The 22,714-nt window shown below is 49.5% G+C and overlaps 1 protein-coding gene across 1 annotated transcript in view; it reads right to left on the bottom strand.

The window, feature by feature from the left end:
- NUP160 (nucleoporin 160) overlaps nucleotides 1-22,714 on the bottom strand; it is a 498,934-nt gene that overhangs the window by 36,769 nt on the left and 439,451 nt on the right. Inside the window, exon 33 of the mRNA XM_086959753.1 lies at nucleotides 16,422-16,563. Within this exon, the coding sequence (XP_086815879.1) occupies nucleotides 16,422-16,563 (142 nt within the window). The remainder of the gene's footprint in view (nucleotides 1-16,421; nucleotides 16,564-22,714) is intronic.

The following is a 22,714-nucleotide window of genomic DNA, read 5'->3' as shown; positions in this document are numbered from 1 at the left end:
ACACTCTGGCTGGGAGAGAGTGTTGGTTGTGAAACCTTGTGACTAAGGCTTGAATGCTCTGTATCCTTGCTGAACTGGGATAAGCTAGAGCTGTATTGGTGTTTATGGCAGGCCCTAGGTATTGATGTACATGAGAGGGCTGAAGATGTGACTTGGTGTGGTTTATTGTAAACCCCAAGTTGTGCAGTCTCTGAATTGTGAGAGATGTGTGTTGAACACACTGGTTGAACACACTGGTTGAATGACTTGGCCTTTATGAGACAATCGTCTAAGTATGTCTTCTGAGATGTGCTGCTACTACTGCTAGGCACTTTGTGAACACTCTTGGTGCAGTTGTGACACCGAATGGAAGAACTTTGAATTGATAATGTCCTTGTAGCACAAACCTGAGATACTTCCTGTGAGAAGGATGTATGGGAATGTGAAAGTAGGTGTATTTGTGGTCTAGTGTAGTGAGAAAGTCGCCTTGTTGCAATAATGGGAGCACTTGTTGTAAAGTGATCATGTGAAAATGATCTGAGTGTATATAGAGATTGAGAGGCCTCAGATCTAGAATTGGTCTTAGTGTCCCATCCTTTTTGGGTATTAGGAAGTAGAGTGAATAGACCCCTGTTCCTTGATGTTGCAACGGAACTAGCTCTACTGCGTCTTTTTGCAGCAATGAGAGAACCTCTTTTTGGAGCAGCGTTAGATGTTCTGTGGACATTGGACGCTGCCTGGGTGGTATATGTGGAGGGGTTGCTGTGAGCTCTAGGCAGTAACCATACTGGATAATCTGTCTTAGCCACTTGTCTGTTGTGATGGAATTCCAGACAGGTAGGAACTGTGTTAATCTGCCCCCCACAGGAGTGGTATTCTGTTAGGGGAGCTGAAGGAAGTCACTGTTTAGTGGTGAAAAAGGATCAATTGTTGTTGTTACCTCAACCTCTTCAGTTATTGTTATTACCTCTGTAGCCCCCTCTAAAATATCCCCTATTGGAGGATGCTTGTGTATTAGTTTTAAAGGAAGTGGAATTGTCTGCTCCAGTTTGTTTGGAGCCTCCTCTGTAGAAGGAGCGATGAAAGGAGCCTGTTGCTTGGGTGGACTACAGAGCTCCCATACACTTGGCTGTGTCAGTGTCTTTTTTATTTTCTCAAGTGCTGTGTCTACCTCTGGACCAAACAACTGCTGTTGGTTGAATGGTTGATTTAAGATAGTGGTCTGTACCTCTTGCTTAAATCCTGAAATGCGTAGCCACGCGTGACGTCTCAGAAGGACATTGGTGTTTATTACCCTGGATGCAGTGTCTGCTACATCTAGTGCGCATTTAATGGAGGCTATTGATATACGCTTACCCTCCTGTATGAGGTCATCTGCTTGTGCCTTATATTGGTCAGGTAGGTGTTGTAAGAGCTTCTCTAGCTGATCATAGTGAGCCCTATCATATCTTGCTAGGAGGGCCTGTGTGTTAGCAATGCGCCATGCATTACTAGCCTGTGCAGCTATTCTTTTCCCTGACGCATCAATGATCTTTGATTCCTTATCAGGAGGTGGTGCTTCTCCTGAGGTTTGTGTGTTTGCTCTTTTCCTAGCGTTTGAAACTACTAGGGAGTCTAAGGGTAGCTGTCCCTTAATGTAAGCGGGGTCCCCAGGAGCTGCTCTGTACTTTCTCTATCCTTGGGTTTAGGATTCTAGCTCGTACAGGATCTTTAAACACTTCTGGTGCTTGTTTAATGACTCCTTTAATCATTGGCAGTAATGATAGATGGCAGCCCTATTAATCAAGTGTCCAAACCCAGTATTGTCTTCTGAGGGAGAAGGTCTAGATGGATATATATGTGGGTCAGGAATATCTGGTGTATCCTGTGGGTTTGGATACTCCCAGTCTGGTGAACCTGTTGGGTAGGGAAAAGGGTCATCTGGGTCTCTCCCTCTCCCCATGCTATACTGATCCTCATCAGCATCCTGAGCAGGTGTATGTGGTGGAGAATGAGGAGGAGAATTTTTAAAGGGAGAGCAGGAGAATGAGATACAGGAGAAGAAGGGTGCATAGGAGATGTGGCAGAATCCTTCTTGACAGGCACTGGAGGTGTAGGTGCTGTATCTGACTTCCTCTTCCTGTGTGGTGTGGTGGAAACATGTCCTGTTTCTGGATCTATGTATATCCTCTATTGCAGAGGATCAGGTCTAAAAAGCTCTTCTTGAGAAATTGCTTTCGGCGCAGATTGTTTCGGCCCCGGGCCTGGTTTCTGCTTGTCTTTAGCCTTAGTAGTTGTTGTATAATCCTGTGGCGTAGTTTTCAGGACCGAAAATATTGTTTTCAGAGTCGAGACCTGGTTCGAGGGCTTAGAGGCATCTGGAGCAGATTTTGTGGATTTCGGCACCGAAGATTTTGGGGTGGAAGCAGGCCTCATTGGTTTCGGTGCCGTCTTGTCTTTAGGAGTCAACGGTTTCAGAGTCTTTTTCGGAACCAGGACTTTTTTTGGTTTCGGTGCTGAGGGAGCTGGTAGTATCGGCTCGTGCGGTTTGCTCGGTATGGAGCTACCGGAAAGCTTAAATAATTTCTTCGGAGCCGGGCTCGATGGCGGGGCTTTTGAAGCAATGTCTCTGTCTCGACTGGGTCCCGAAGGCGGAGTTTTGACCTTAGCCTATGGTTTATAGGTTGGGGCTAGGGTAGGGGCAGTCGTACTCGTGCGTTGACCTGATGGTATGGAGTCATCGGAGTCGTCTGCCTCAGATACGATCTGGAGATCACTGAAATCTTCCTCGGGGAAACATGGACCTTCGAAGATATCCACCGGTTCTGGAGCTGATCTCTGCATGTCGCGTCGACGGGCCCTCCGATCTCGAATGGTCTTCTTGGATCGAAAGGACGCACAAGCTGTGCAGCTTGACTCGTCGTGTTGAGGTGATAAACACAGGTTACACACCTTGTGATGGTCGCTGTGTGGAAATTTGGCTCCACACCCATGGCATCTTTTGAGTGGTGTCCTTTCCATGAGGTGTAGGCCTCACTACGTGGGTAGGCCAGACAGCCCGCGTCGACGACCGGAATCGAAGTGATGAGGTCGAGTCTATGTATATTGAAGTTAAAGCTTGTTTTTAGAAAGTTTTGTGCATCGAAGTCTTCGAAAAGTGGATTTTCGAACCGGAGCGGAAAAGTTGCATCCAAACCCAGTGGCGGAAAAAAACAATCTAAGGATGGAGCCGATGCCCATGCGCACTATCGTCCAAGGGAGGAGTCACCTATCTCGTGACTACAAAGACTTCTTCCAAGACGACAACAACATGCAATCATCCAAGCCCAAACCAGGTTGCGATCTAATGCACAGTGTAGGATCTGCAGCTCATATGCCTCGAACATGAGTTATCTGCTTTTAGATAAGTGCTCGACTGGTGGAGTTAAGGTTCTGGGCATAGACTCAGGGGTCTCGCAGGGTCGGAAACGTACAGTTGTTACACCCTCAGCAGCACTGGGGCAGCCGGGTGCAGAGAGAGTAGGCCCAATGCAATCCAATGGAGGGTAGGTGGCCTTTGGTTGGTGGCAGCAAGCAAGCAAGCCATGCAGCTGTGTTAGCTGAGCTCCTGGTCAGTTACTCAGGTCAAGTGGGGAAGTAGAGTAGTAACTGCACTTCCAGCGGCACTCGGGCGGCTGGGTGCAGGGTGCTTTTGAGCCGTCGGGCGCTCAATGTTATCCAATGGGAAAGTTAAAAAGTTGATAAAGGCTGCAGACTCGGGACGGAGAATCTTAGGGTGCAACCACAACTTCGAGAGGTAAGTTGGGATCTTGGAAAAGAGGTAGGTACCCCAAAAGAAGGCACAGAGGGACGTGGGGCGCCAGGTGTAGGCGTGTCTTTTGGTGTCTGGAAATCTTGCCCTCAGATGGTCGCGGTCCCTGATTCTGAGGCTACAGGCGTCTTCTGGTTCGTCGAGGAGGGTCTTTGGGCATTGGACTCCGGGTCACAGTCGCCGGGGGGACGTCCTCGTCTTGGATCACTCGGGCACAGGCCGGCCTTGGGGGTGCAGAGTGGGCTGGATTTGCGGTTCCTGGCTGGCACCAGGGTTATTGCTGTTTGAGCAGAACCAGTACTCGTGGGAGTCCCTCCGGGGTTTTCGAGGTTGCTGTCCGCAGGAGACGCCGAAGTTTCGCAAGAGCAAGTTCAAGGATCAACAGGCTTGTAGGGTTCTGTGGCCAAGTCAGTGGGCGACGTCCTTTTGTTAGCAGCTGCACGGCAGTTCTTCTTGTTTCTTGTTGCAATCGGGATCTGAGGAAGAAAGGTTCAGGGTGCCGCTGAATACTAAATTTAGGGGCGTTACAGGTCAGGCAAGGGCATGGACCAATGGGTCACTGTCCTGGGGTGGGTACACCCCGTAGCCTGCTCCTCTCCTGTGGGAGGGGGCAGAAGCCTAGCTGTGATTGGGCAGGGCTCAAGAAAAGAAATGACAGAGTGCACACCGGTTTGTTAATTAGTTCATAAATCTAATGTTTGATTTTTTCGCATGCCGGCCCAGAATCGTGGTCTGCCCTAGGCCACGTACTCACACACATGTTGAAAGGAATGTTGCCCCATTCCTTTCAACATGTTTGTGTAGCGTTGTTAAAGTACAGTTAGCGGGAAGACGTATGTTATGGTGAGAGGTCAAAGAACTAGGGGTTTGCAATATTTTGAGTGGCTACTATATATATATATAACAGGTTTGAACACATGGTCTCACAAGAATGTTTTTAATTTGTAGAGCACCCTTGACGAAGGGCCACGATTAGGCCCGAAATGCATTGGGTTATGAGGATTAACTGATGTGGAATTCTTACGGACACTTCCTGCTACTGAATAAGGCCCGGATCAGCATTTCATAAGCTTTTAGGATACAGTGTTCAAAACTTGAGATGCCTTCTCATGTGACATAAGGAAAAAGAATGGAAACGTGAAAAATTGGATGAAATGTGAATAAACGTTGTTGAAAATGGTTTATGGCAGCAGAATGCAAATGCTACTTACCAGTATGCATCTGTTCTTGGCATGTAGGGCTGCTGACATTCATATCTGTATTTACAACAAGGGGTGGTGAGGGACAGAGTCTCTGAATTAAACAGAATACTCTCACCCAGTCAAGAGATCAGGGCTAGATCCAACACCGTTTTTTAGCTCACTGCACCATCCCAGTTTCAGAACCTGGCTGTATGCAAATTAGTCTGTTCCTGTCCCAGTGCATGATGGGAACAGGGCAAACCAAACTACAAAAGCCAATTCTTACACTGTGAAGGAAACAAGCTACCGGGGACCGGTTTCTGGCATTTCAGCCGTCTTCGGCCCGGCTTGCTTGAATCCTGATGGTGCAATGAGCAAGGGACTCACATCTGAGTATACCCTTCCACGCTTAGGGTGGACAAAAATATTTACAACAAGGGGTGGTGAGGGACAGAGTCTCTGAATTAAACAGAATACTCTCACCCAGTCAAGAGATCAGGGCTAGATCCAACACCGTTTTTTAGCTCACTGCACCATCCCAGTTTCAGAACCTGGCTGTATGCAAATTAGTCTGTTCCTGTCCCAGTGCATGATGGGAACAGGGCAAACCAAACTACAAAAGCCAATTCTTACACTGGGAAGGAAACAAGCTACCGGGGACCGGTTTCTGGCATTTCAGCCGTATTCGGCCCGGCTTGCTTGAATCCTGATGGTGCAATGAGCAAGGGACTCACATCTGAGTATACCCTTCCACGCTTAGGGTGGACAAAAATATTTACAACAAGGGGTGGTGAGGGACAGAGTCTCTGAATTAAACAGAATACTCTCACCCAGTCAAGAGATCAGGGCTAGATCCAACACCGGTAGCTTGTCTCCTTTCTGGTGAAGAATTGGCTTGGTAGTTTAGTCTGCCCTGTTCCCATGATGCACTGGGCCAGGGACAGACTGATTTGCATATAGCCAGGTTCTGAGCTGGGATGGGGCAGTGAGATAAATAACGGTGATGGATCAAGCCCTGATCTTTGGACTGGGTAAGAGTGGTCTGTTTAACTCGACACTCTGTTCATCACCACCCCCTTTTTGTAAATCGTTTTTGGCCAATATAGGTGTGGCAGGGTATACTCAGACATGAGTCCCTTTCTCACTGCTCCATCAGGATTCAAGCAAGCCGGGCCGAAGAAGGCTGAAATGCCAGAAACCGGTCCCCGGTAGCTTGTCTCCTTTCTGGTGAAGAATTGGCTTGGTAGTTTAGTCTGCCCTGTTCCCATGATGCACTGGGCCAGGGACAGACTGATTTGCATATAGCCAGGTTCTGAGCTGGGATGGGGCAGTGAGATAAATAACGGTGATGGATCAAGCCCTGATCTTTGGACTGGGTAAGAGTGGTCTGTTTAACTCAGACACTCTGTTCATCACCACCCCCTTTTTGTAAATCGTTTTTGGCCACTATAGGTGTGGCAGGGTATACTCAGACATGAGTCCCTTTCTCACTGCTCCATCAGGATTCAAGCAAGCCGGGCCGAAGAAGGCTGAAATGCCAGAAACCGGTCCCCGGTAGCTTGTCTCCTTTCTGGTGAAGAATTGGCTTGGTAGTTTAGTCTGCCCTGTTCCCATGATGCACTGGGCCAGGGACAGACTGATTTGCATATAGCCAGGTTCTGAGCTGGGATGGGGCAGTGAGATAAATAACGGTGATGGATCAAGCCCTGATCTTTGGACTGGGTAAGAGTGGTCTGTTTAACTCAGACACTCTGTTCATCACCACCCCCTTTTTGTAAATCGTTTTTGGCCACTATAGGTGTGGCAGGGTATACTCAGACATGAGTCCCTTTCTCACTGCTCCATCAGGATTCAAGCAAGCCGGGCCGAAGAAGGCTGAAATGCCAGAAACCGGTCCCCGGTAGCTTGTCTCCTTTCTGGTGAAGAATTGGCTTGGTAGTTTAGTCTGCCCTGTTCCCATGATGCACTGGGCCAGGGACAGACTGATTTGCATATAGCCAGGTTCTGAGCTGGGATGGGGCAGTGAGATAAATAACGGTGATGGATCAAGCCCTGATCTTTGGACTGGGTAAGAGTGGTCTGTTTAACTCAGAAACTCTGTTCATCACCACCCCCTTTTTGTAAATCGACATTCATATCTGTGCATAGATCGCCGCCTAGTGTTGGGTCCGGATGATTGCACATTGTTGTCCTGAAAGAGTCTTCGAAGTATCACGAGATAGGTGGCTCCTCCCCTGGACTACAGTGCGCATGGGCATCGACTCCATCCCCAGATTGTTTTTAGCCATTGTGGCCAAGATGGAGTGAAACTCAGTGAATGATGACCATGCTAGAAGTATGTGTGAATTCTGCAGCTGCTACAGGCGCCGGGGAGGAGGGCGGGCGATATGAATGTCAGCAGCCCTACATGCCAAGAACAGATGCATACTGGTAAGTAGCATATTCCGTTCGAGGCATGTGGGCTGCTGAATTCATATCTGTGCATAGAATACATAGCAGTCCCCCCATTAGCGGCGGCCGCCCGTGCCAGCTGCAGCAGTTTGGAAAAGAGTCTTGAGAACAGCCTGCCCTACAGCTGCCTGCTGTTTGGAGTGCACGTCTACGCAGTAATGCTTAGTAAATGTATGTATGGTAGACCATGTGGCTGCTCTACATATGTCCTCCAAGGGAATGTTTCCAAGGAAAGCCATAGAGGCCCCCAACCTTGTGGTGGAGTGGGCCCTTGGTGGAATTGTGAGAGTGCGTTTTGCCTTTGCATAGCAGATTTGAATACATTTCACGATCCACCTGGCAATACCAGCCTTGGAAATAGGGTTACCTTTGTGATGTGGCGCAAAGGCAACAAAAAGCTGCTTAGTCTTTCTAAAATCCTTGGTCCTATCAATGTAATACATTAGGGCCCTTTTAACTTCAAGGGTGTGGAGCATCCGCTCCGCCAGTGACTCAGGATTTTGAAAAAACACTGGCAACTCAATTGTTTGGTTGAGGTGGAACTGAGACACAACCTTGGGTAGAAATTTAGGGTTAGTGCGGAGCACTACTCTGTTTGAATGAACTTGGAAGAAAGGCTCTTGGATAGTGAGGGCTTGCAGTTCACTAACCCTCCGTAGCGATGTAATTGCTACCAGGAAAGCCACTTTCCATGTTAAGAACTGAAGTTCGCAAGAATGTAGTGGCTCAAAGGGAGGACCCATCAGCCTTGTAAGAACCACATTGAGGTTCCATTCCGGAGCTGGTGGAGTCCGTGGCGGAATGCCTCTTTTGAGGCCTTCCAGAAATGCCTTGATGGCAGGCACTTTGAAAAGTGAAAGGTGCTGCCTATTTTGGAGGTATGCGGCCATCGCAGACAGGTGAATGCGAATGGAAGTATATGCCAGATTACACTTGTATAGATGGAACAGGTAACAGATGATGTTCTGAATGGAAGCATCTAGTGGATCAATGTTGTGGTTTGCGCAATAGATGACAAACCGCTTCCATTTTGCCGCATAACATGCTCTAGTAGTGGGCTTTCTCGCCTCCCGAATGATGTCCATGCAATTGGGAGGAAGGTTAAGGTAGCCAAATTCTAGGACTTCAGGAGCCAGATCGCCAGGTTGAGCTGTTGCGGATCTGGGTGCTGAATGTCGCCATGGCTCTGCGTCAGAAGGCTGGGTGTGAGATGAAGCCTTTGATGCGGTACCACGGAGAGTTAATGTTAATGTTAATGTTATGGGAATTTGTATAGCGCACGGCTGCCCCAGCCAAGGGGCGTCCCGGCGCTGCGAGCTGACCAGAAGCAGAGTGAAGGTGCACAAAGAAAACAGATTTATTGAAAAAGATGGGTTTTGATGGCCTTTCTAAAGGCTAAGAGGTCATGCATCCCCCGTATGGTTACAGGCAAGCTGTTCCAGAGCTTGGCAGCAAGGAAGCTGAAGGATCGGCCGCCAACTCTGGCAAGTCTGGTGCGGGGAATGATCGCTAGATGTTGTCCCTCTGAGCGGAGCGTTCTGCTAGGTATGTACTCAGACAAAAGGGGACTCAGCAATGGGGGAGAGGCGGTTTTGAGGATCTTGAAGGCTAAACCTAGAGCCTTGAACTGGATCCTTTTTCCCAATGGGAGCCAATGCAGTTTTCTTAAGGTTCCTGAGACTGAAGAATGGCGAGGGAGGCCGACCAAAGCCCTGGCAGCCGCATTCTGGACTCTCTGCAGTCTGGTGGTTTCAGCCAGGTTCGCTCCCAAAAGGAGAGAACTGGCATAGTCCAGTCTAGAAAGGATCGTCGCCTGGACAATGAGCTGGCGGGTGCGGCAGTCAAAAAACTTCAGAATGGGCCTGATGTTGCGTAAAATGCCAAAGCACGTGGCAGCCACTTTCTTAGTATGGATGGTATATTTTAGAGCCGAGTCGACCCAGACACCTAGATTTTTGACACAGTCTTTTGGCTTGGGGGGTGGGCCCAGGATGTCAGGCCACCAGTTGTCTCCCCAGGATACGGTATTTTTCCCCAGGAGGAGAATCTCGGTTTTACCGGCGTTTAATTGGAGAAAATTCGCCGTCATCCAGTTGGTGATGTCAATGAGTGTCTGTTTAAAGTGATGGGCTTCCAGACCACTGTTGTTATTCAAAGCCACCACCAACTGGGTATCATCTGCATATGATACCAAAGCCATTCCATTCCTTCTAGCCACCTCCGCTAACGGGCGGACATAGACATTGAACAGGGTAGGGCTAAGGGACGAGCCCTGCGGCACTCCCTGTCCAATGCTATGTTCCTTCGAGATGTAAGGGGGGGTGGAGACTCTGAAGGACCTGTTAGACAGGAAGTCTCTGAACCACCCCAAGGCTGCCCCTGTTCCAGAAACGTGGTGTACCATGGTTGGCGAGCCCACGTTGGAGCAACTAGGATGAGAGTCATCGAGTGCTGCCTGAGCTTGCGTGCCACCAGCGGTATCAGAGGTGCTGGGGGAAAAGCGTACGCAAATCTGCCTGACCAGTTCATCCACATCGCATTGCCCTGCGACTGAGGGTGTGGGAACCTGGCGGCGAAGCTTTGGCATTTTGCGTTCTCCCTTGCGGCAAACAGGTCTATCTCTGGATGACCCCACCTTTGGAAGTACGGTTGGAGTACTGATGGATGTATCTCCCACTCGTGCATTTGGTGGCTGTGCCTGCTGAGCAGGTCCGCCATTTGATTGTCCTTGCCCGGGAGATGCTCTGCCATGAGGAAGATGCTCCTCTGAATGGCCCACTTCCACATGCTCTGAGCCAGATGAGACAGCTGCGGAGAGTGAGTACCCCCCTGTTCCTGAATGTAGTACATGGCCGTCATGTTGTCCGTCCGGATCAACACGACCTTGTTGCACAGATGTACTTTGAATGCCTTTAAGGCCATGAAGATCGCCATCAGTTCTAGTACATTGATGTGCATCTTCCTTTGTCGTAGTGTCCATAGTCCCTGCACAGTGTATTGGAGTACTTGCGCTCCCCATCCCTGGAGAGAAGCGTCCGTCGTCAGGATAATCTGTGGCACAGGCTCCTGGAACGGTCGGCCCTTGCAAAGGTTTCGTGGATTCCACCAATGCAGAGAGTTGTATGCCCGACCGCTCACCAACACTAGGTCTGTCAACTGCCCGTGAGCCGGAGTCCACTGACGTGCTAAGCACTCCTGAAGCGGACGCATATGTAGCCTCGCGTGTGGGACTATGGAGATGCAGGAGGCCATCATGCCTATCAACTGCATGAACACTCGTGCTGGAAGCGAGTGCTGAGGTCTGAATTTTTGGATCAGCAACTGAATGCTGTTGACTCTCACTGAATTTGGCTGTGCTGTGGCCGCCAGAGTGTCTATGGTCGCACCCAGATACTGCCGTATGTGAGCGGGCTGGAGATGGGACTTTGGGTAATTCAGTGAGAACCCCAGATCGTGCAGAAGGTGAATGGTTTGGGACACGTGGGCGGCGCACAGCTGGGCCGACTTTGCCTGAATGAGCCAGTCGTCCAGATAGGGGTAGACGTGTATGTTTTGACGTCTTAGGTGCGCCGCCACCGTCGCCAGGCACTTTGTGAAAACCCTGGGTGCTGTGGTGACCCCAAAAGGCAAAACCTTGAACTGGTAGTGCTGGTTTTGAATGGTGAACCTGAGGTACTTTCTGTGAGAAGGATGCAGTGGAATGTGGAAGTACGCATCCTTGAGGTCCAGAGTTGCTAGGAAGTCCCCTTGCTGAAGTAGTGGGAGAACCTGCTGCAGCGTGAGCATATGGAAATGCTCTGACAGAATGTAAAAGTTGAGAGGTCTGAGGTCTAGTATGGGCCTGAGGGATCCGTCCTCCTTTGGGATCAGAAAGTACAGGGAGTAAACTCCTGTACCTCTTTCTCGCAGGGGCACGAGCTCTATTGCTCCTTTTTGCAGCATGACGTTGACTTCCTGCTGCAACAAGTGCAAGTGCTCGCCGGACATAGGACGGCTCCTTGGGGGTATGTCGGGTGGAGTTGATGTGAGCTCCAGACAATAACCATATTGGATAAGAGATCTGACCCACCTGTCCGTGGTGATGGACTTCCACACGGGCAGGAACTGCTGGAGTCTCCCCCCGACCGGTGTCGCGTGGTCGGGGGGCAGTGACAAGGCGTCACTGTTTGTTGGCGGTGTAGGACCTGGAGCTGTTATTACCACGTCCTCTGCCTTTGACGTTGTTGCCACGGTATCCACCCCGACCCTTGTTGGTATAGGAGGTTTGGGTGTTACTTTTATAGAATTGCGTTGACTGTGACGCTTGACCCCTGGAGGTGCCTCTATTATTGGAGCGTCGAAAGGAACCACCCGGAAACTGCTGGGACTGCAAGGCACCCATAGACTTAGCAGTGTCGGTGTCCTTCTTCATTTTCTCGAGGGTGGTATCGACTTCTGGGCCAAACAGGTGGTCTGGGTTGACAGTTTGGTTGAGGATGGTAGTTTGAATGTCCGGTTTGAAACCGGATATTCTGAGCCATGCATGCCTACGCAGTAGGACGCTAGTGTTTATTGCTCTTGAGGCGGTGTCAGCCACATCCAGAGCGCACTTAATAGAAGCATTGGTGATAAGCTTCACCTCCTGTATCAACATTTCTGCTGCTTCCTTATATTGATTGGGTAAGTGCTGTAAAAGGGTCTCTAGAGTGTCATAGTGTGCCCTGTCATAACGCGCAAGCAGCGCCTGTGTGTTGGATATGCGCCATATGTTGGCTGCCTGCGCCGCCACCCTCTTCCCAGGAGCTTCAAATACTTTTGATTCCTTGTCTGGGGGAGGAGCATCACCCGTAGTCTGTGAGTTGGCTCTTTTGCGAGCATTGGAGACAACCAAGGAATCCAGAGGCAACTGTCCTTTGATGTAAGTAGGATCAGTGGGAGCTGCCTTGTACTTTTTGTCAATACGTGGGTGGATGACTCATGCTCGGGTGTGCTCCTTGAAGACCTCTGGCGCATGTTTCAACACCCCTTTTAGCATTGGCAAAGTCTTCACAGTTTTTTCAGCGACTGAAAAGGTGTCAAAAAGAAAATCGACGTCTACTGGGTCAGCATGGAGATCGAAGTCATGATTCGCTGCCGCTCTTTCGATTAGAGCATGGAAAGCTGCAGAGTCCTCAGTTGGGGAAGTTTTTGCTGAAAAGAGCTGAGGCTCCTGTCCTGAATGCGGGTCCCCAGGGTCGACCAGCCGACCAAGGCTCATTCACATCCTCTGGGTCTGAGTAGACAGGATAGGCATACTCATCCTCGTCGTTACCATCACCCTCCTCAACATTAGAATGAGTGGGTGAAAGTTCATGGCCTTGGGGTGATGCAGGCTCCAAAAGGGCAGAGGCACCAGCAGAGTCCATCTTTTTCTTAAGTGGGATTTGGAAATGCTCCAAAGCTGGTTCAGGGGTGATTTTCCTTTTAAGGAGAGAGAGCTTGCCTGTGTTGGCGTCGATGATCACTTCTCGACGCTCTTCTTCTGCCAGTGGTTGGTGGCGCGGGCTTGGAACCACCAACGATGCCTTCGGCGCCGAAGATAACTTCAAGGGCACCCCGGCCCTAGGCTTCGCTGTGAAAGCCTTCGGCGCCGTCTTCGGCAGCAACGTGAACAGAATCGGCGTGGGCTCTTTCGCCGGTGTCTGGAGAGGCTTGGGCGGCACAGTGCCCTGCGGCTCGACAGCCGCGGTCCCCTCTCTAATCCGCTGAAGGGACTCGTTGACCTTTTTAGTGAGCGAGGCGGAGGGACGCACCGGCTCGAGAGAGTCTTCTGAAGCAGATTTTGGGCCGGCGACCGAGGCCGCAGTCTTCAGAGCCGACGCAGCTGCCCCCTTGGCCTTGTCGACTGGAAGCGGGGCAGTGATAGACTTGGGGTCGTCCTGCCGCTTCTTTGTGGTCTTCTTATGGTCGTCGACCTTCTTGGCATCGATGCGACTTAAGTGCGTCGACCAACTTCGGCGCCTACGCAGCCGCGTCAGACGTTTTCACCTTTGGCTTCGACACCGTAGGCTTAAGGGTCGGCCATTTTGGCGTGGCTCTTGAGCTCGACGGCCATCTTGGATCTCCTCGGCGCCGAGGCCTCTGAAGCCTTCGACCCGACCAGTGCGACTTGCGCTTTCGGTTTCGATACGTCTGGCGTCGAGACCGATGGTTTCACTTTCGGTTTCTGTACCGTAAGTGGTGCCGTATCCATGTCCGTGGCCGGGCCGGAAGGCGGAGCCGTGGGACGGGAATCAAGACTTTGGGTAAGGCCCGAAGGCGATCCCTCGGCCTGGGCCTTAGACTGGTGGCTGGCCCCGGAGTCAGTGTGAGGAAGCTCCTCCTCCGAGCTGTCCTCTACGGTGGCAATGGCCCCGTCGTCGTCCCCTACCTCCTCGACGACTTCATCGAAATCCTCGTCTTCCGCGTCGTAGTCTTCCTCGACCTCCGACGCCGGGTTAGACTCCGTGATATCCTGAATACTGTCGTCGCCGACATCCTCTGTGTCGAAGATGTCAGTCGGAGGGGGCGCTGATCGCTGGGCCTGCAGTCTTGCAGCTCGGCGGAGCTTGAGCGTCTTCTTCGACCGGAACTTGGAGCAGGCCATACACTTGGCCTCGTCGTGGTCCGGCGACAAGCATTTATTGCACACTGGGTGCACGTCGATGTGTGGGTACTTTGAGGCACACACCGGGCACCTCTTAAATGGACTTCGTTCCATGATGAAAGTAGTTTGGAGCGTCGTGTAGGCCCGTCCGCGCCGAAAGCACGTGGAAGGGCAGTGTTGGCTCGGAGTCGATGAAACAAACGATCCCGAACGATAGACAATACCGACGTGAGTCCTAAAGACCTTTTGGTCTCAAGTAAAAGAAGTTAAACAACTATCGATTCCGACAGAGGGAACCGAAACACATCTGAACCCAATGGCGGAAAAAAACAATCTGGGGATGGAGTCGATGCCCATGCGCACTGTAGTCCAGGGGAGGAGCCACCTATCTCGTGATACTTCGAAGACTCTTCCAGGACAACAATGTGCAATCATCCGGACCCAACACTAGGCGGCGATCTATGCACAGATATGAATTCAGCAGCCCACATGCCTCGAACTTGCTTTCTTCAATGCTGTGCGTCCAGCATTGGGGTGAAATGTCGCCCCATTCCTTTCAACATTGGGCACGGCTCCCCATCTTCAAGATAGCCGGAGCCCGGAGTCGTGCTTCACCTCGCCTCTCCCACCTGAGGGGTGGGTTTGGCATAGGCTGGCACACCCCCTTTCCTCACTTAGGGTTTCCTGCCGTTCTTCCCACCAGAGTGTGGGTCAGAATCGGTGGGGGCCAGTTGCGGAGTACAGCAAGTGGCCTGAAGAAGCTCACAAAGGCGGTATGCCTTCGAAGCTTCCCCTGCCCATCCTGGGGGAGGAGGCATGGCACCTCGTCCCAGGATGTGCATTGTTGCAGGCCCAGGAGAGCGGCAGGCTCTTGACCCATTGTCCATAAACATGTCTGGTGGTGGCAGCCTCGGTAGCCACACAGTCAAGACACTGGGAGTTGGTTAGGTTTCAGGAGGCAGCTGATGCCCTCTGTCGTGCATTTTACATTAAATCCCACACTGGCATCAGTGCGGGTTTAATGTGCTGAAAAGTTTGATATCAAACTTCTCAGTCTTCAGTGAAGCCATCATGGTGCTGTGGAGTTTGTAATGACAACCTCCCAGCACCATATATTCTTAATGGCATCACTGCACTTACAGTGCCCAGGAATGGCCCTGGGTACTGTAGGGGAACAGGGCTCATGCACCTGTCCCCACACCTCTGGCATAGGGCACCCAGCTAGAGGTGTGACTGAAGTATGCCAGGGCAGTGTGTTCTATGGGCATGGCACGCAGGGATGTGTGCCATGTCGACTCATTGTTTAGTTCTGTACTTAGACACTCAGCCTGCAAAGTGTGTGAGTGTCAGGGTACAGGGCCCCTGAGGGTGGCACAATAAGTGCTGCAGACCTCAGGGGTCTTCTCTGGTCACCTTGCCCTGAGTACATAGGGTACCATTTTCTAGGGGCTGACAGGTGGCCAGAGAAGCCAATTGGGGTTTAGTTTCAACACAGTTGGTAGGCCCGATGGAGCTGCCTGGTTTAGCTATAGGGGAGACAGGCCTCGGATTCCCTCCTTGGACGTCACCAACCCAGTCGGACTCTAGACAGACTTCCTTTCCTCTCTCCTGTCATCTCTTCCCACATCCTCCCTCTATTCATTTCTCTCCTTCTCTCCTCTCTCAATGTATTGAGACTGAACCATTTTGTCTGATGCCCGATGGAGCTACCTGGTTTAGCTATAGGGGAGATGGACCGTGGATTCCCCCCTCGGTCGTCACCTACGCAGTCGGTCTTTAGACAGACTTCCTTTTAGTCTCTCCTTGTTTGTCTCTTCCCTTATCTTCCCTTTCTCCCCTCCCCTGCCCCCTCCACTATTTTTCTCTTTCCTTTCTTTCCTCTCCTATTTGTATTTTGTGATTCATTGTGTAATTGCTGATCTTTTTCTGTAACATTGTTGATTCTCATGTAAAGCGCTCCGATACCTTCGGGTCTAGCCAGCGCTATATAAAACTCTTTAAATAAATACATACATCAGCAATTCAGCAAAAAGTGGGGGCATACCATGCAAGAAAGATGGCACTTTCTCACAGAGAGGGACAGTCCAGGATACCGTACGGCAGGGAGAGTGCTCACTCATGGAGGAGGATAACATAGCTCGCTGCAGGCTGTGCACGCTGTAATAAGGAAGAGGAAAGCAGAGCGTGGGACGATATCAGGAGGGTCGTAACAACGGACAGTACATTCAGTGCACTGAAGTGTGCAGCACAGTGTCACGACTGCTGACAAGGGAAGGCTGGCATGGCTTGTGTGCATATGGAGGCCCTCACATAAGGCTAACCAGGTACAGCCACCGAGCAGACAGACGTTTCACAGATAGCTTGTAGCTTGTATAAGCTCTTTGCCAGTCGAGTGCTCGTTTACAGATACACTTACCTTGTAATTGTTAACAAGCCAGTTGGGCAGCGGCACGCCATGGGACAGGAGTTTCTTGATGACACATTGATGGTACGGACAATTGAGGGACTTGTGCTTCTCCAGGTAGGATGAAAGGAGGCGCCACGCCTCGTCCGTTGCACTAGAGGAGGCCAAGGAAATAAAATACAGCAACATAAGGGGAAACCACAGCATAATCCTCGCAGAGGCACTAGAAGAATGTGGTGTGGAACAACCACAAGATATGGTCATATGACAGCACAGACCTCGCTCACAACAGACTGGAGAAGAGAAGCACAGCGTCGGTACAAACCTCAAGAAGGAAGTAGGGGTAACAGGAAGGGGTGGGAGATATTAAAGGATGATACAAAATCAAAAGAGAGAGCTAGGGAGGAAGAAAGGGGGGTATGTCCCTTCCCCAAATCAGAACAAGACGTACAATGTGGACGGACCCACTATGTCTATGCGATTAGATCACTGTGAATAGTAAGAACATGGACCCATTAGGTGTTCTTAAAAGAGCTCCCACACACCAACCTAGTTGGTGTCATGCTTCATCATTGGCGTCCCAACCGGGCGGCCGAGTGACTCCTGGTTGTGCTTCGACGCTTGACTACAGCGGAGCTGGTGTGGTGCATAAATGTGATGTGAGGTTGTCAGAAAGTGGCTCTATAAATACTGGACAATAATGAAGTACAGTGTGTATAGAGTCCACAAACCCAAGAGGTACAACAGAGGTTAAAGTCAGAACTGACCTTACTCTCCAAAGTGGTAGCTTGGTCGAGCAGTAAGGCAGTACCAGAGGACCGTGTAAAGGATTTGTTGTACACACTCAGTCAGCAAAATGTTTCACACACTCAAAGACTGAACTCCAGGCCAATTGTTTTATATCCACAGATATGCCCTTAAAATCAAGGCTAATTATCAGATAATCTTAATTGATATCAACAAATTGGATATCCTTGTGATAGTTAACTTGTATATTATTTTACCGCAGGTTCAGTTGGTTGTCACCTTGAAGGAAATCCGCACTTTTTTGTTGGATTTTAACACCAAACACCTAGGGAAAAATACCACCACCATTTGGGGAGGTGACTTTAATCTGTGCACACAATGATAATCTTACATGTGGCCTTTTAGACGAGAATGACAATAGCATTACTCACTTTATTCATTCCCAAAGCGGGGCCTGTTTGAATGAGACGATTTTGAGCCTCTAACTAGCCTTGGGAAACGAATTGGTATCACCCACAGTGACTAACTCAAACTTTTAACGGTAGAGGTGCCTCTAGCTGTATCGACTTCATCTTTTTAGCAAGCACGGCCTCTTCTTTCATTTCTAACTTTACAACCCACGACTGTGTATTTAGTGACCACTTCCCCATCTCAGTCACCCTCTCCCTCCCGTTGATAAGAGGAAAGAACAAGCAGCTGAATCTCTATGGGGAGGAAAGTTTGTCTATGGTCAGATTAAATGGTTATACCCGTAAGTGGGCCAAGGTCGACCCGGTAAAGATCACTGAAAAAGTTGTCAACACCACCATGATTGAAATCAGCACCTGTTTGGCCGACTCATCGTCCCCGCAGGAGGTCATGGACAACTTCTTGTTAGTGACCAATTCTACCCAAGAAGCTTTAAACAGCAAACCTAAAGGGGCAGGAAATCACAAGGTTGGCTGGTTTAACTCCACCTGCACCAAAGCGTACTCAAACCTTAAAAAAGTCCTTAACGAACCCCTTAGAGGCAGGAAAGAGATCGCCCAACTCAGGAAAACCTACAATAAAGCCATACGATTAAGAAAATCAGAATTGAAAGAGGATCTTTGGGCAGAACTACATAAAAGTTGTCGATTGAATGACAGTGCTGCTTTCTGGGAGGTGATAAACTCTCCATTTCTGCCTGGCCCCAGAGATTCTAATAAAATAGAAGTTACAATTGACGCACCATCCTGGATTACCCATTTTTCCCAAATATTTGGGGCAACAGCTAACTCTCCTCTAGATCAGGGCCACTCAGGGACGAATAGCAATAGTACTAGGCCCTCGTCCTTTCCACTTGCTCTGGATTTCACTTTAGTTGAAGTCAAGCAAGCTCTAAGTGCTAGTAAAGGGGGAAAGGCTCCGGGGCCCGATGGGGTTCCGGTTGATTTCTATAAATTTAAAATCGACCTCTGGGCCCCAATTTTACGTAGGGTATTAGACGCAACCTGCAAAGTTGGACTGTTGGACTCATGGTCAGAATCCATCTTGATTGAAGTTTTTAAAAAGGGCGATCGACTTAGTCCAACTTGTTATCGTCTTGTTTCATTAATGGACTCTTTCGGAAAAGTCGTGGGGCGCATCATTTTAGAACACAAACAGTCCTGGACCGAAGACAAAAAGATCATATCGGACATTCAGTATGGATTTAGGGAAGGCTTGGGCACCATCGAGCAGGTTTTAAACATGTCTTTCCTCAAGGGCAAATATGCGAACGCGAAAGGTGGGAGTCTTCACTTGGCCTACGTAGATCTTACCGCAGCTTTCGACTGCGTGGGTCATTCTAAGCTATGGGATATCTTAACAGAAATGGGAGTCAACCCAATGCTAGTTAACTGCTTGTTAACTTTCTTCGTGAAATGTACTCCACGCCACAGCCAGAGAGAGATTTGCATGGGGGGGGGGGGGGGGGGGGGGGGGGTGAGCTGACCGCATCTTTCAGGGTTGAGCGGGGAGTCAGACAGGGCTGTGTCCTGGCCCCCTTCCTTTTTACCCTGTACACAAATGGATTAGAAGAAGTCATGCTGGAGGGATCCCAGGACCTACCCTTAATTCAACATCGTCCGATCCCCGCTCTCCTCTATACGGATGACGCAGTGATTATTGCCCGCACTCCGCTTGAACTTCAGCGTTCACTGACCCGATATAACTTTTTTATGTCAAATCTAGATTTAAAAATAAACATTAAAAAAACTTTTATTATGTATTGTGGCCTAAAACAACGAAAAGGGACAGCAATTTATATAAATAATTCCAGTGTAGAGTACACCCCTACCTATCCATATCTTGGAGTCCTAATCGATGAAAAGGGCACCTGGAGGAAATCTATTGAGGCAAGAAAACTGCAGTTCATAAAATCAACCATGGGCCTGGTAAAATTCACCCACAGACTGGGAAGAAGAGCGCCCGAGGAGTTGATTCGCATTTATCAGGCCAAATGCATCAGTACTGCCATCTATGGGGCAGGGGTGTGGGGCTACGTCCAGGCAGAAGCCCTTCAAAAAGTGGAAAACAGCTTTTTGAGGTTCCTTCTTGCTGTTCCCCAGGGTACATCAACATTTAGCTGACATTTAGAGTTAGACCTGCCCTACATCACGGACATCACAAAGATTCAGCCTATTCTCTTATGGCACCATCTTTGGACCTCAAGTAAGCTGGTTCTTACCCAAAGCATCTTGAAGGATTGTCTTCTGCTTGAAAATGTTAAGAAGATTGGTTGGCTCCGATACGTTAAAAAGTTCCTATATGATCTGGCGCTACAGAAATTCTATCACAATCCGCCAGAGCTGGACCTGATCTCTAGGAAAACGTTAAAAAAAAATCAATGCTTAACCCATCTAGCGGAACTCCGCTTGACAGTTGGAGCCAATAAAACCTCTGCACAGCATGCTTCATTGATTCAAACTTCCTTGCTGATTCAACCATACTTAACTTGGAACCTAAGCAGTTACGATAGATTTTTGCTGACCCGGTTTAGGCTCAACACCTTCCATCGGCTTGTCACATTCCCTACTGTTAATGATTGGTCACAGCCGCTCTGTCAATGCCCTTGTGACGGCATCTCTCCCCAATCTCTCTTACATTTGACCCTTTTTTGCAAATTTCACTCAGAACCGAGAAAGAGATGGTTTGCCCCAATTTTAAAAAGTTTTGGGCTGCGCCATTGTTGTCACGCTCTCCTGGTTCTTTAACTTCTTGAGTCTGATTTTCTGGCACTAAAAGCCAGGTTTTTAAAATGTGTATTCGCCACACAACGAACTTATAACGGAAGTTTGGCGCTTTTAATCTTTTGCTGTGTATTTTAACTCAATTGTATTTTAAGAAATAATTCATGTTTTTTTTTTACTGACAAATGTATTAATATACCATGTATGTACTTTTATGGTTTTCTACTAATTGAAACTGCATAAAGTAAACAATTCAATATCCACATATATAGGCGTTTTATTTTTAGAACCAACAGTTATAAAAATATACTTTTCTTGTTATGAGTACTCTCATGTAATTACTTTGCAAGGAAGCAATGAAGTTGGTGAACACAATTAATACAGCATCGACAGTAAGCAACACAATCCTAAAACACACTTTAGCATTGAGCTCAATGGATTGTTACCATACAAGTACAGTTGATTACAGTACAGATTACTTTGGTAGTTCCAGGACTAGATCCTAAATTCAGTCCTGGGGTCTAAGCTGAAACCAAGTTAGCAAAAACGTTTTAGTTACTGTGGTAAATTTCATGACTATAAAGCGGTTTTAAAAGTTCACACTTGGAAACTTTTCAATGACAATCTGGCAATGTTATTCAATGGGAGATAATTCAGGTTGCAGGTAAAGTACGATTGTGTTACTTTTGTAACCCAGCACTGGTCTCCTAGGGCCAGCACTGGGGTCTGAGCTTAAAACAGGTAGGTAATTGCGTTTCAGTATTTCATATGAATTTTAAAGAATATTACAAGTTTTCAAAAGTAGGCACTTGGAAGAAATTTCATACTAAAGCATACAATAGATTCCTATGGAGAAAAATACAGATTACTAGTAAACCCGGTAAGGATTACTTTTGCGGTTCAGTACTGGGCTGCAAGGTACAGTACTGGCTTCACTCATGCTTGCAGGTGAGTACTTCGGAATTTGGCTGATTTTATATGAATATTTGCAGTTTTCAAAACTTCACACTTAGAAAATGTTCGAGTCAAAATGGGTCAATCTTATCCAATGGCAGGTAAGTGAATTACCGGTTTCTAGGTGAGTACTTGGCTGGTGAAGTTAAGGGTTCGGGTGTAGACTCAGGGGTCCCCCAGGGTCAGGTAAGTATAGTCTGTTCTGCCCCAGCAGCACAGGGCCGGCAGGGTGCAGAGGTGGGTAGGCCCAATGATATCCAATGAGGGAAAGGGGGCCTTCGGTTGGTGGCTGCTGGCTAGCAGGCCACGCGGCTGTTGGAACTGGGCTCTGGTCACTTGCTCAGGGCAAACGGGGAAGTAGGATAGGACAAAGGTGGCACAGCCAGCGGCACTTGGGCGGCTGGGTGCAGCGTGGTCTTGAGCCGTCGGGCGCTCAATGTTATTCAATGGGAAAAGTCAAAAAGGAACAAAGGCTGCAGGCTCGGGGACAGAGACTCTCCAGGGGTCACCAGCACTTCGAGAGGCAAGTTGGGATCTTGGAGCACAGGTATGTAACCCAAAGGCAGGGCGCCGGGTGCAGTGGTGTCTTTCGGTGTCAGAAAATCTTACCCTCTGCTGGTTGCGGTTGGGGTGGCCCCTGGTTCTGAGTCTGCAGGTGTCGGCTGGTTTGTCGAGGAGGGTGTTTGGGCACTGGACTTTTGGTCCCAGTCGCCGGGGAGACGTCCTCGTGGTCTTGGTTCTGTTGGGCCAGGCCCGGGCTCGGCGGGTGCAGAGTGGGCTGGTCCGGAGCTTCCTGGTTGGCACCAGGTGGGTTGTTGCAGCAGAGTCTCTGCTGATGGGAGTCCCAATCTTCAAGAGGTTCAAGGCAGGCAGGTCCTCTGGGTGTACCAAGGTTGCTCTCCACAGGAGTCGCCGGGATTAGGCAGGAGCAGGTTCCAGGATCAACAGGCCGGTACGCCTGGGGCCAAGTCAGTTGTTGTCGTCCTGTGGTTAGCAGCTGCACGGCGGGTCTCCTTCTTGATCTTCTTTTTGTATCGGGATCTGAGGAAGGAAGGTTCAGGGAGCCCCTAAATACTGAATTTAGGGGCGTTACAGGTAGGGCATGGGCAGGGACCGATGGGTCCCTGTCCTGGGGTGGGTACACCTCCTAGCCTGCTCCACTCCTGTGGGAGGGCGGCAGGAACCTAGCTGGGATTGGGCAGGGCTCCCCATCTACAAGATGGCCGGAGCCCAGGGTCGTGCTTCACCTCGTCTCTCCCACCTGAGGGGTGGGGTTGGCACAGGCTGGCACACTTCCCTTTCTGACAGTTTTTCCCATCAGTCTTCCCGCTAGAGTGGAGGTTAGAACTGGTGAGGGCCAGTTGCTGGGTACAGCAAATGGTCTGGAGAAGCTCACAGAGGTGGCATGCCTTT

This window comes from Lissotriton vulgaris, chromosome 2_2 (genome assembly GCF_964263255.1).
Source record: "Lissotriton vulgaris chromosome 2_2, aLisVul1.2, whole genome shotgun sequence".
NCBI classification, from domain to species: domain Eukaryota; kingdom Metazoa; phylum Chordata; class Amphibia; order Caudata; family Salamandridae; genus Lissotriton; species Lissotriton vulgaris.
This window is presented reverse-complemented; position numbering and strand designations above follow the sequence as displayed.